The sequence below is a fragment of the Hemibagrus wyckioides genome, linkage group LG17, assembly GCF_019097595.1.
Source record: "Hemibagrus wyckioides isolate EC202008001 linkage group LG17, SWU_Hwy_1.0, whole genome shotgun sequence".
In the NCBI taxonomy this organism is placed as follows: domain Eukaryota; kingdom Metazoa; phylum Chordata; class Actinopteri; order Siluriformes; family Bagridae; genus Hemibagrus; species Hemibagrus wyckioides.
In genome coordinates, this window is record NC_080726.1 from 21,808,425 (window position 1) to 21,820,472 (window position 12,048).

The 12,048-nt window shown below is 41.3% G+C and overlaps 1 protein-coding gene across 1 annotated transcript in view; it reads left to right on the forward strand.

Annotated features, from left to right (window-relative positions):
• sik2b (salt-inducible kinase 2b) overlaps positions 1 to 12,048 on the forward strand; it is a 48,102-nt gene that overhangs the window by 3,687 nt on the left and 32,367 nt on the right. The window contains exon 3 of the mRNA XM_058413745.1: positions 844 to 907. Within this exon, the coding sequence (XP_058269728.1) occupies positions 844 to 907 (64 nt within the window). The remainder of the gene's footprint in view (positions 1 to 843; positions 908 to 12,048) is intronic.

Below are 12,048 nucleotides of genomic sequence, written 5' to 3' on the forward strand. Positions count from 1 at the left end.
ACAGCAGGAGAGCATGCTTTTGGTGGATATAAAGTAATAAGAGGGCCTGTAGGACAATAATCAGGGTGGTGTGATGTGACCCAAAGTGAAGCAGAGTTACCCAGAAGCACATTGCGAAGTGTGTGGGTTTTTGCTTGGTTTTTGTCTGTTGTTCAACCGACACATTGTTCATCCCTTGCTTCTTGTCATGTTATCCAGACACCGCAAAGTGTTTAAAATATTAACAAGTCCCTGTATCAAGCTGGCGGTTCTGATGATCTAATGCTGCTGTAGAAAACGCATCAACATCTTTAGAACAATCCACACTGCTGTGTTTAAAAAGGCCAAGCAGGAATTTTACTTCATCCCCGTAACCCCACACAGTGTAAAATGAATGAACGAATGTTGAATATCAGAAGCCGAATCCGTACCGCATCTATGATTGGCTGCGTTTTATAATAGATCCTCTCCGCCTCCTACTTCTTTTAAAAGCCGTATTCATCTCTTTGTTTTCTCTTCGGCTAATTTTGGAGTCCTCCCACGTATCGCCGCCTCGGTCACGGCACTATGAATCAAGCTTACGACGGAGCAGAGAACCGAGCAGCCGGGCTGATTCACGCCGATGCCATCGTACCGCTAAAGGAGAGGCACGGGTCCTGCTGCAGCGGCGACACAAGGCCCTAAACCAATTGCACATTTTTTATAAAAGTCATGCACTTGTCTTTTTTCCTGCAACCAGGTCAGCTGATTCAAGGCAGCGTTTTTGTGTGTGTCTGTGTGTGTGTGTGTAGTGCAAATATTTAATAGACTGTATATGGAGAGTGTGAAAATGTGAACATTGTCGGATTCTGTGTTCTTACACAGGTCATGGAGACCAAGAACATGCTCTACTTGGTGACCGAGTATGCCAAAAACGGGGAAATTTTTGGTAAGTGGCTCTTAGATTTCATTTGATCATGTTATATAAATGATCTAATATAAAACTCTTTCCTAATCCAGAAGTGAAGTAAGAAGTGTGGTTTTTTTTCTTTCTGTTGCTACATTTAAAAAAATCCCTTTGTTGTAAAGGAGAAAGTGAAAGTAGTGCAGAGAAAAATGAAACTACATGCAAAACGAAATGTTGCCAAACGTTCAGTTTCTGTCTCAAGCTGCCGAAGCTGTGCAGCAGCAGTAAAGCTTACTTCTCTTCTTTCTCTCTTTCTTGTTTAATTTATTTTACCAGAAACACCACAATATCACTCCGTTAATCTAACTCGACTCAGCCCCAAAAACGGCTCCAGTACGTTATCATCTTTCACAATGTCATACTCAACACGTGGCAGCATGTTTATCACAGATGATAACGGCCAAGGTCAGAGCGGAGCAAACGCAAAGACGAGACTAAACACGGAGAGTGTGAACAGCCGTCATGTCCAAATAAGCAAATCGGCTTTCCGTGTGCTCTCATTAGTCATGACTTTCATGCCAAAGCGAACAACGATTCCGTTACGCAACCTGGGCTCGCAGGATCGAAAGCAGAGTGAGTTTCGAGAAGTTGCTTTGGAGTCGCCATCATGAGAATATCCTCCGGGGTTGAAGAATGATATCACGCTAGAGTTAGCTCTAATGAGTTATATAGCAATATAGCAGCAATATAGTCTGGTTAAGGGATTTTTCTTTGCTGCTCATTTCAATACTTGCATCACTATTTACCCCTGGGGAATTTAAGGATGAGTAACACACCTGCCTGAGGTTTATTTTCTGGCTGACCCATTCAGAGTATGCAGATATATACGTTATGTTTAGAGCCAATTTTCCTTGAGTCAGTGCGTCTAAAGTGGTCTAAAGTTAATCTAGAATACATTTATGTTGACAGATGGCTTACATTTTGTACAACTGAGCTTTAAGGGCCTTGCCCAGGGGCCCAGTAGTGGCAGCTTGGTGGAGCTGGGATTCAAACTCAAAAGTTTCTGATCAGTAGTCTAATGCCTTAACCACTAAGCTGCTACATGTCTTAGACTACAGCCTTTAATCCCAAGCACTAGCCTTTAAGAATGGAAACTAAAATCAGGGATAGAAAATACAGACCGAAAAAAGTGTTTCTTTTCTTTGTAATTCAGTGACTAATATATTCATTCCATCACAACCAGATGTTGTTGTTTTTTCGCCTGCTCACTATTCGGGGGTCGCCACAGTGGGTTATTAGATCCACATGTTTCAATTTGACACAGGTTTTACACCGGATGCCTTTCCTGACGCAACCCTCCCATTTTATCCAGGCTTGGGACCGACACTGAGAATTAATTCTTCAGTGGCTGGGTTAGCGCCCTGCCCAGGATTCGAACCCGGGCCACGGTAACAAGAGCGGGGGAGCCTGCCTCTGGAGCACCAGGAGGCATTCCATCACAACCAGATGTGATTTATAATAAATAAAAAAATAAAAAAAAAAAATATTAAAAAACCTTACAGATTTGGGAATTGGTCTCAATTTTTGCCCTTTTTGGGAAGCATTTTGAAGCATGACTGTGAGGTGTTGCGTTGTCAGGTGAGGGGGTCTGGGATGCAGTCAGCATTTCAAGCTGTTCTCTGTGCAGGAAACTCAAGTTCTTTCACACCAACCTCAACAAACCATGTCTGTATAGAGCTTGCTCTGTGCACATCTGCGTTGTCGAGCTGGAGCAGGTTTAGGAAGATAGTGAAGTGTATTCCTCTAGCACATAAAAGCCATTCTAGCAACTCATATCTACAAACCTTTGGCTTTATCGTGTATAAATAGTTCATGATTGTAGTTTTTAGCTCAATGTTAATTTGGTTAAATTGAACAATATGGCTCTCAGCCACGTTAAAGTAAAATAGCACTTGATGCAGCACATAAGGCCTCCTGGTGGGCCAGCGGCAGATCCGTGCTCTCATTGCAGTGGCCCGGGTTCAATTCCTGGGCAGGGCGCTAACCCAGCCACTCTCAGTGCTGGTCCCAAGCCTGGATTAAATTGGAGGGTTGTGTCAAGAAGGTCATCTGGTGCCAAACTGAAACGTGCCGACCAAATGATCTGCTGTGGCGACCCCCCAAACAGGGAGCAGCCGAAACAACAACTTGATGCAGCACATGCAGTCATTTTGCTTTCTTTTTTTTTGTTTGTTTTATATCATGCACTGACTGCTTCAATAGTTTATTCCACCACCTGATCACCAGCACCAGTACCAGAGTCTTGATGCATGTCTTCCTGGTATCTTGAGGGCTGGTGAATCAATTCGAGCTGCGATGAAGGCTCGAAGGGAGCGTGGTGCAGAGTTTGACCTCTTCCAGTTAAAACTGGCTATCGGCATCGATCTCACTTACATAACGTTGTTTTCTCATTCGTGGTGCATGATCCTTTGTGGCTTTTTACCGAGAAGTCACAAAAAAAACAGTGATTCTTGCTGCACTTGATTCCGATACTCCAGGGGTTGACTCAGAATGAAGCAATGTGGCATAGCGGAATTCAGTGTTTTTGTTGGATGCTTCTGATAGGGGTTGTGTTCACAACACCCAGAGATCTGACTTGTTGACAGTCAGTGAAGGAAATGAAAGTCAACCTTCTTGTATTGCCTCCAGGTTGAAAATGAAGCACTAATATAAAAAAAAAATCATTTATCTTAGGCATTAACACTATTCCCAGTACATCAGCCAGATATTATATCAGGCTTTTATTTCCCTGTCTACTGAAGGTTTATACAGGACACAGATATAGACTATGAAAATAAGATTGGTATTGATTCATGTTTTTTTTTTTTTTTCGTAGCCAATCAGAATATTGAATTTGGAAAACAATGGTCTATATTCAAATATCTAGCAAAACATGAAAAATAAAGAACCACATGTCTTAAGAATTAGAATTTTATTAAGTTATTCAATCATTTTTTCCATCTGTTAAACACATTGCTATTCTCAAACCAACCCTTTTTTGTCAGAAATAATTTTGCAGAAATTGTGTTCTTTTAAATAACCTCCAAGAATCGACTAGCGGAGCTGAAAGGTTAACTTGCGCTGCTTCAGATTTGACTCGTAAGTAATAATTTGCATGACGTCATGTTTTCCGCCTCGGGATGTTTTGCAAAAAATCTAGAAAGCTAGCAGTGATGTAACGTTAAAATGATCAAGAAAATATATCTGTAAGCTGAGAGAGCTCCAGCTAATGCTTGTATATAGACCATAACCTTACACTACCGCTCAAAAGTTTGGGATCACTTGCATATTTCCGCTACGGAGGAAGACTCCATCAAGCCAGTCCATCTTGTGGGAGATGCTCCAGGAAGCATGGGGTGAAATCTCATCGGATTATCTTGAAAAACTGACCGCTAGAATGCCCAGGCTGTAATCGCTGCAAAAGGTGGGTTTTTTGATGAAGGCAAAGTCTGAAGAAAACATTCATTATTTCTATCAAAATCATTATTTCTAACTCTGACATGTCAGCATGTCCTGGTCTTTTGCTATATTTTCTATTCAGACCGATTTCGTTTGTGTTTCCTTGGAAAACAATACAATTTTTGAGTGATCCCAAACTTTTGAGCGGTAGTGTATATAAAGGTAAGAAGTGTTGCGTTGTTTATTTCTGAGAAAGCCATGTTGCTGAACTGGAGGTTGAGAAGACCAAGTTCTGAGTTAAAAATCTGGAAAGGTTGCATGGGCTAAATTAATTACGCTTACGTAAAAACGCAAGCATTAATGTTCATGAGATAAATTTAAGTCAATTCAAGGTCAATGAAGATAAAAAAAATAAAAGAACTAGAAAGGCAGGTTCATAGAAAGGTTGATATAGAACATTTAAATGTGGAAGTCCACCATGTTTTCGTATTTAATCATGTCATCGGTTATCACCTTTGACCCACTCTAGAATGCGAAGAACATCTCTAAACGATAAACACCTCATGACCTTAGTATTACAGGTTTCTGAAACCCAGCCGGAGCCACAGAATACTGACGTGAAAACGTTTGTGACACTTGGACTGAAATGTGGCAACAGCGCTTGTTTTGATAGAACCTGATAAAGAACAGTGTCAGGGGTTGAACCGGCTGATTGTGTACGGGGATTAAAATCTAGAACAGGCAACCCGCAGTGTGATGAAGTCCACTATACGGTAGAAACTGGGTCAGAAATGAGAATAGAAAAGATTGTGCAAGTCATTCTCACGAAGACTGAAACGAACAAAAAAAAAATGTATTTGAGACTTTATGAGGAACACAACTGTGAGGGGAATAAATAAAAGCCATGCAACCTTAATAAGATTTAATTCACATCATTTCGATTTACACATGTAATTCACAGTGAGAGCTCTGTTTATGCTCACTATTTATGCTCCCTACATAGGGGATGCCATATATACCTGATCACAGAAGTGTAAAGTTTTATGATGTGAGATTTAGTTCTGAATAAATATCAATGGACCATCTCCAGCGCCCTGCTGAGGCATTTCAGGAGAGTTTCTCGGTCACTGACTGAAAATAGCACACGAGGTATTTGAATGTGGATTTTCTGCCTTTAGATATCTAAATCTTATGACATAGTATTCAAAGGCTGAAATTTATTTTTCTAACTAATGGAACTACATCAAGATTTCTTTAGTATTACGTGGAAGTGACTTTTTTTGAACTACATTCCCACTGCTGGATAATTTCAAGAATCTGATTTGTGCAGAAATTGATTGCAAGGATTCGAGGAATTAAGGAGTCAAGAGTCAGAGGAAAGTCAGTGGAAGTTCAAGGAAGTTCATGCCGTGATAGATAGACATTTAAGACCTTTTATTGTTTTATTAAACTGTTATTATAGATATTATTATATTTATGGCTTTATAGCCGAGGGCACGGCGGATTTGTTAGATCTGGGGTTGATGGATTGATTTCCTGTCTCCATCCTTTGCTGATGGAGATTGCATGTGCTTCAGGGGTTTCCTCTGGGTATGCTGGGTTTCCTCCCTCACTTGAATATGAGTTGTAGCCTGATTGGCATCTCTAAATATTCCATAGTGTGTGTGTTTGAGAGAGAGATTGTGGCTTGGAATGGATTTCCTGTAGGATAAGCTGGTTAGAAGATGGATGGATGGTGGAATTGATGGATGGTGGAATTGATGGATGGGTGGGTGGGTGGGTGGTGGGGGGGTGGATGGATGGACCAAAAGATGGTGTTGGGAGAGTATTTATTCCAGTCCACTTGATCATTTAGTAACCAGCTGAATTGATATTTTGAATGGAAATGTGTGGAAATGAGTCCCCTTTTGATTATCTTATTAACTGTTTCATTTATTTTAGAGCTTCATGGTCCCAGCTTAGGTTCTTTGAGGGGTTTCATGTCTCATGTCTCCTAAAACATGCCAGTAAGTGCACTGGCCTCGAGATGAACCTGTGGAAGAACTGACTTCACATCCACAGCGTATTCCTGTTTCACACCCAGCGTTCCTGGGATCCAAAAGTTGGTGACTGGAGAAGAATGAATAAATGAAATGATGTCATTTAACATCTACATTTATTTTGAAAACTACAGATTTCTTCTTTCAAGTCACATTATTTTCTTTAATAGCTGAACATTAGTTTGATTTTCCGTTCGTTTCTGTGATCGCAAGATCCTGGAGAGACTGTACAATCTTCATAGAGTTCTTTGCAGGAGATTTGTGTAGCTTATGTCATCTCAGTGTGGATTTTAAACAATGTTAAACTATAATGCGCTAAAGATGCTGAAACTTTCCCACTACTTAAAACAATGAGCTTGATGGTTTACGTTCTGGTCCAGAACTGGAAAAAGCCAAAATTTAGACTTTTCCTTGTTTAACAATGAAGAAAAAGTTTCAAGGTCCATAAAACATCCACCATGGATTGTATCTGGTTGGGTTTTGTAGCTATTTGGCTTAATGGTTTCAAAAACCATTTCATAATATGAATTCCGTGATATTTTGGTGGATATTAGATATAAAGCATTAATCATAAAAAAAGTAGAATCCAAGGCATCTTCAAGAACCCAGTTGAAAAATCCTGTAAAATCAGAGGTTCTCGCCTCTCTGATATTTAATATGAACAATATTGGTGTGATGGGTGTGGTCGGGCGTGTAGGATAGAAGCGTGTGGATCCCGGCTGGAAAGAAATGTGCCAGGAAAGCTTCGTCAGACCGAGCTGCTACAAAACCAGCTGAGCTGCTGCAGCAGAGGAACCTGGAAAGTGGGTCAAGCTCGAATAATGAGCTGTGCCAAAGCAGACAGGGAGAGAGAGAGAGAGCAAGAGCACTCAAACACAGGGTACCGGTTTGAAGCTGGAATCAGACTGGAATGTAGGCCATGCATATTTTAGAAATTCAGAATCCTGGAGCTCAGCATAAGGAAGTGCTTGTCATGTGAATCAGATCAATCACAACGTTCACATCAGCCCGCAGCTAAATCCCCTTCCACCCTCCTTCCCACCATCCACCTCGTTATAGTTTCTAATTAAACCAGTAGCTGGATGTTGGTGCGTAGAGACTGTGTTCCACCAACAGTGTTCGGAAAATACACCTTTTTTTATTACTATTTAAAATGAATAATAAAATGACATCAATCGGACAAAAAGGTGGACATTTCTCCCATCATCCTTCCAACACTCCGATTGAAATGGCAGCCATGCTGTACAGATCTGACTTCATGTGCATCTGATCGCTTCCTAGTGGAAGAAAGATGCTGAGGCTTGTTTTATCTCCTGAAGGGAAAAAATGGTTGCGTATGCACTGTAGGCATTGTTAAGAAGACTTTTTTTTTGTCACATATACATAACAGCACAGTGAAATACTTTTCTTCTTATGTCCCAGAGCAGAAAGACCTTAAGTAAGTACCTTGCTCAAGGACCCAACAGTGGTAGCTCAGTGATGCTGGAACGTTTTGATAAGTTGCTTAGGTCCATAATCATTTAAGCCACCTGACGGTAACTCAGGTTGCATCAGTAAGACCACCAAATCCTGGCCAGTAGACCACCAGGGACATGTTAGCCAGCTAGAACTAGCATACATAATGGCACTCCACCATCAATAATACGGATGTTCAGGATGCACAGACATGGTACACTGATCAGCCATAACATTATGAACACCTGCCTAATATTGTGTTGGTCCCCCTTTTGCTGCCAAAACAGTCCTGACCTGTCGAGGCATGGACTCCACTAGATCCCTGAAGGTGTGCTGTGGTATCTGACACCAGGATGGTAGCAGCAGATCAACTTACCAGATTTAAAGGACACTTTTGAAAGATACTGACCACTGCAGACCAGGAACACCCCACAAGAGCTGCAGTTTTGGAGATGCTCTGATCCAGTGGTCTAGCCATCACAATTTGGCCCTTCGTCAAACTCGCTCAAATGCCCTATTCTCCTGCTTCTAACACATCAACTTTGAGGACAAAATGTTGACTTGCTGCCTAATATATCCCACCCACTAACAGGTGCCATGATGAGGAGATCATCAGTCTTATTCACTTCAGCTCTCAGTGCTCACAATGTTATGCCTGATCAGTGTATATTGGGTATATGACTGTATTGAATCCCAGAACAGGACGTTAGCTAACATCACCAACGCTAATAAAGCCTTTCGACATCAAGCGCATCCTCTACGCTTTTAACAAGCGCCTCACTCCCCACCCGCTGAGACGGTGTATATCTCCAGCCTGTATGTCACGCTGCCATAGTTTTATGTCTATTTTTTTAACGCTGGACTCAATTGATCAATAATTGTCAGCGATTTATTGCCTAATTGCTTCAGTGTGGGATTATTTTCTCATAATAACCTGCAGCATTACAAGCGGCGATTAAGAAAAGCCAGTTTCCTTTTCACCAGGACTTAGTACTTAGTATGTGGTAAAAATTATCTACAGGCTTTGATTTATCAGCAGGGAAATCACCAAAATATAATAAAACTTTCCGGTTTAGGTTACGCCACATTGGGTATTAAATCCAATACAGCTGTGGCACTGTTACAGATATCCACTGTTGAGTTTTCAGAGAATGCATGGCATTTATTTATAAACTAACTATCAAACATCAAAATCTTATTGACGGCATTAGATTTCAATGAGGTAATAGAATATGATGAGCAATATGTTACATGTAGTAACAGTACCAAATGTACAGATGTTAAGCTACATCTGGAAAGTCTACCATTGCTCGACGTCTCCCTCATTCACTCCCTCACTCCCTCAACTTTTCAGGTCAGCAAGCAGCATCCACGTGGTAACTCTGACAAAGAGAAGAACCTTTGAGTTTACTCATGGAGTTCACTCAATCGCAGAGAGTAAATACACATAAGATTAAGAAGAGTGCAGCTCTACACCCCGGACACTGATATTCAGCAGAGTCGGTCAAAGGGCAGAGCGTTCGCTAAAACAGTAGCGATTAGCATCTTTCTGAGCAGTGTCCAGAGAGAGAGAGAACTGTGGACGAGTGTAGTTTAGAAAACGCTCTGCTTGCCAGTTCAGAGGAGAATGTAACATTCCTGGGATTGGTGTGTGTTTTTTGATTAGCGGGATCCGTCAGAAGAGACGCTCGACAGAATTTTGCACCCTCGTTCTAATCAGAAGCCTTTATTTGTCACATAAACATTAGAGCACAGTGAAATTCTTTTCTACGCCTATCCCAGGTTGTTCGGAAGACGGGGTCAGAGCACAGGGTCAGTCATGACACAGCGCTCCTGGAGCAGAGAGGGTTACGCAGAGTCGTGGTCAAGGGGGGACAACAGCGGCAGCTAGGCAGCGCTGAGCTTTCTGATCAACAACCCCAAACATTTGAGTCACCACTGCCCTAGTGACCGGTCAGATAAAATTTCTCACGAAACCTACCCATTGCGCCTATATATGCTGCTGCTTATTTTATACTTGAATGCTTTCATTATTTTATGGATTATTAATCAATCGTTATTTATATGTGAACAATGTCCTGGTTGGTTATTGCAACCCTAAAGCTATTATTTTCCAGGACTTTCCAGTAAGCGAACACATTAGGCGACTTAATGACTAATCAAGTAAACTATTAACTGTAATAGAGCTATAATATTTGTAGGAGCTTTGATAATAGCGCCTTGTGATTTCTAGCATTGTAACACAAACACAATCATAGAAGCAGAAGGTTTTACAAAAAGTCAATACGGAGTTGTTGTCGATAACGGTCATTTGTAGTATTTTGTAATTATTGATCGAAAGGTTATTGCTAGCTAACTTAGTAGATCAGTAAAATCAGTTCCCTAAAGTTAACCTGCCTGTAAACTACACAACCTAATGTTATCAAGCTTTTTAGGAACTGTAGCTATTGCTAATATTGCGTCATTCGAATTATCTCAGAAGTCATCGTCGACCTCTGTGACTTTAAGCTTAATTGGAAAAGAAACATGGCCGTCTCCACGCGATGAGGGTATGTGTTTGTTTCTCAAAACGGCAAAGAGTTTAGTCAGTTTTATAGCTTTGACAAATATGTTTGTATTTGGATTGATCTACACAAAGCAAATACGTAGCGTAACTTATTTGAATGTAAAAAGTGTTCGTTTGGTTACTGCTGATATCGTGAGCAGCCATGTTGATTTGAACTCAGGGGTTGAGAGGTTCCCAAATTCCTAGTTCTGAGGAATGGATGTCAGAAGTTTCGAGTTACGTCAAATAACTCGATGCCGGAAAGGGTATGTTAGCTAATCTAATCTAGCTGGCATTTCCTGAGTCGTGCTAGCTCAGTTGACTAATTTATTCGTATAGCATCCATCTGTATTTTAACAATGGTATTGTCTCAATGCAGCTTTACAGAAGTATAGAAACACAAAAAATGGGGAAACAAATGATAAAGTTTAAAGTTAAGTAACTATTTTATCCGTAATGAAAAGCCTGCGGTGCGGGAAAAACTCCCTGAGATGATATGAGGAAGAAAACTTAAGAGGAACCTGTCTCAGAAGTGTCCGGTGTCATCCTCATTTGGGTGACCCTGACAGTCAATAATGTAACTTTTGATAATGTCCTTTTTAGTGTAATTAACAATTATTTGAGCAACAGAAAGTGTGGCCTTCACAGCTCCCTCATCCTGGGCTTGATCCTGAACCCGGGTTAAGTTTCACATGCTCTTCCTGTGTGGGTTTGTTCGAGTTCTCTGGTTTCGACTCATGTTGCAAAAATATGCACCTGTCTGCTGCAACCTCAGTGTTGAGGATTGATACACGATCTCTGAATCTTCTCTTTAGTTTACAAATTTATACTACAAATATCTCTAGAGCTACAAAGACCGGTATGCAGATGGTATTTCAACAATTTTTTGGTGCTAGCTTAGGAGTTCAGCAATAAAAATGGATAGTGAGTGACTCAGCAGAAGAGTCAGGTCCAGGTTGAGAAAATGAATTACTAAGGTCCATTTGATCCAGAATGTTTGGGATTCCCTGCAGTCAGATAGTTGGACTGAAAGGTGTATCCTCAGTGTTGTCGTTGTTGCTGTGCTCCGGATCCACCTCAACCCTAACCAGGATACTAAGCTTACTGCAGACGAACGCAGGAATGCTCAAAAGCTCTTATTTTAGGCAAAACAATTGTTTCAATAAAAAAGCCAACAAAGTAAAAAGGTCATGTGATTTGACACTTGGCTTATTAAATATAGGTTTGTTTTTGTGTGTTTAATGTGCAAATAGCTATAAGCCAGAGCTGTTTTCCTAGGATAAATGACTCCTTTAGTAAGCACTCGATAGATTCGGTGTGAAGTGGTTGGGCATTTTCTGCCTGGTCGTGTTTGCCCAGTTGTCTTGTGCTAGAAAAGGCTGTGACATGTGCAGAGCAGGTTGTGTTGCGTTACGTTAGATCGACTCACACTGTAAACACGCGTTGTCTACATTTCCAAACTGCTTCCACACTAACCCATGTGTTTGCAAGCAGGCTGAGGTGGGATTTACAGCTCACAGGGTAAATATTATGAGCGAACGCCGCCATGCCGGCCTACGTCACGCCTATTGTGCCCACCGTAAGATCTGTTTGTCACTTCGCATGAAGAGCCGTGCCCGGTGCTGCCAGGCTGACTCAGAGCTGGAATGTGCGAGTGCTGCGGGTTTTGGCCTCACCTGAACCCTCCTGAACGTGAGCACAGCATT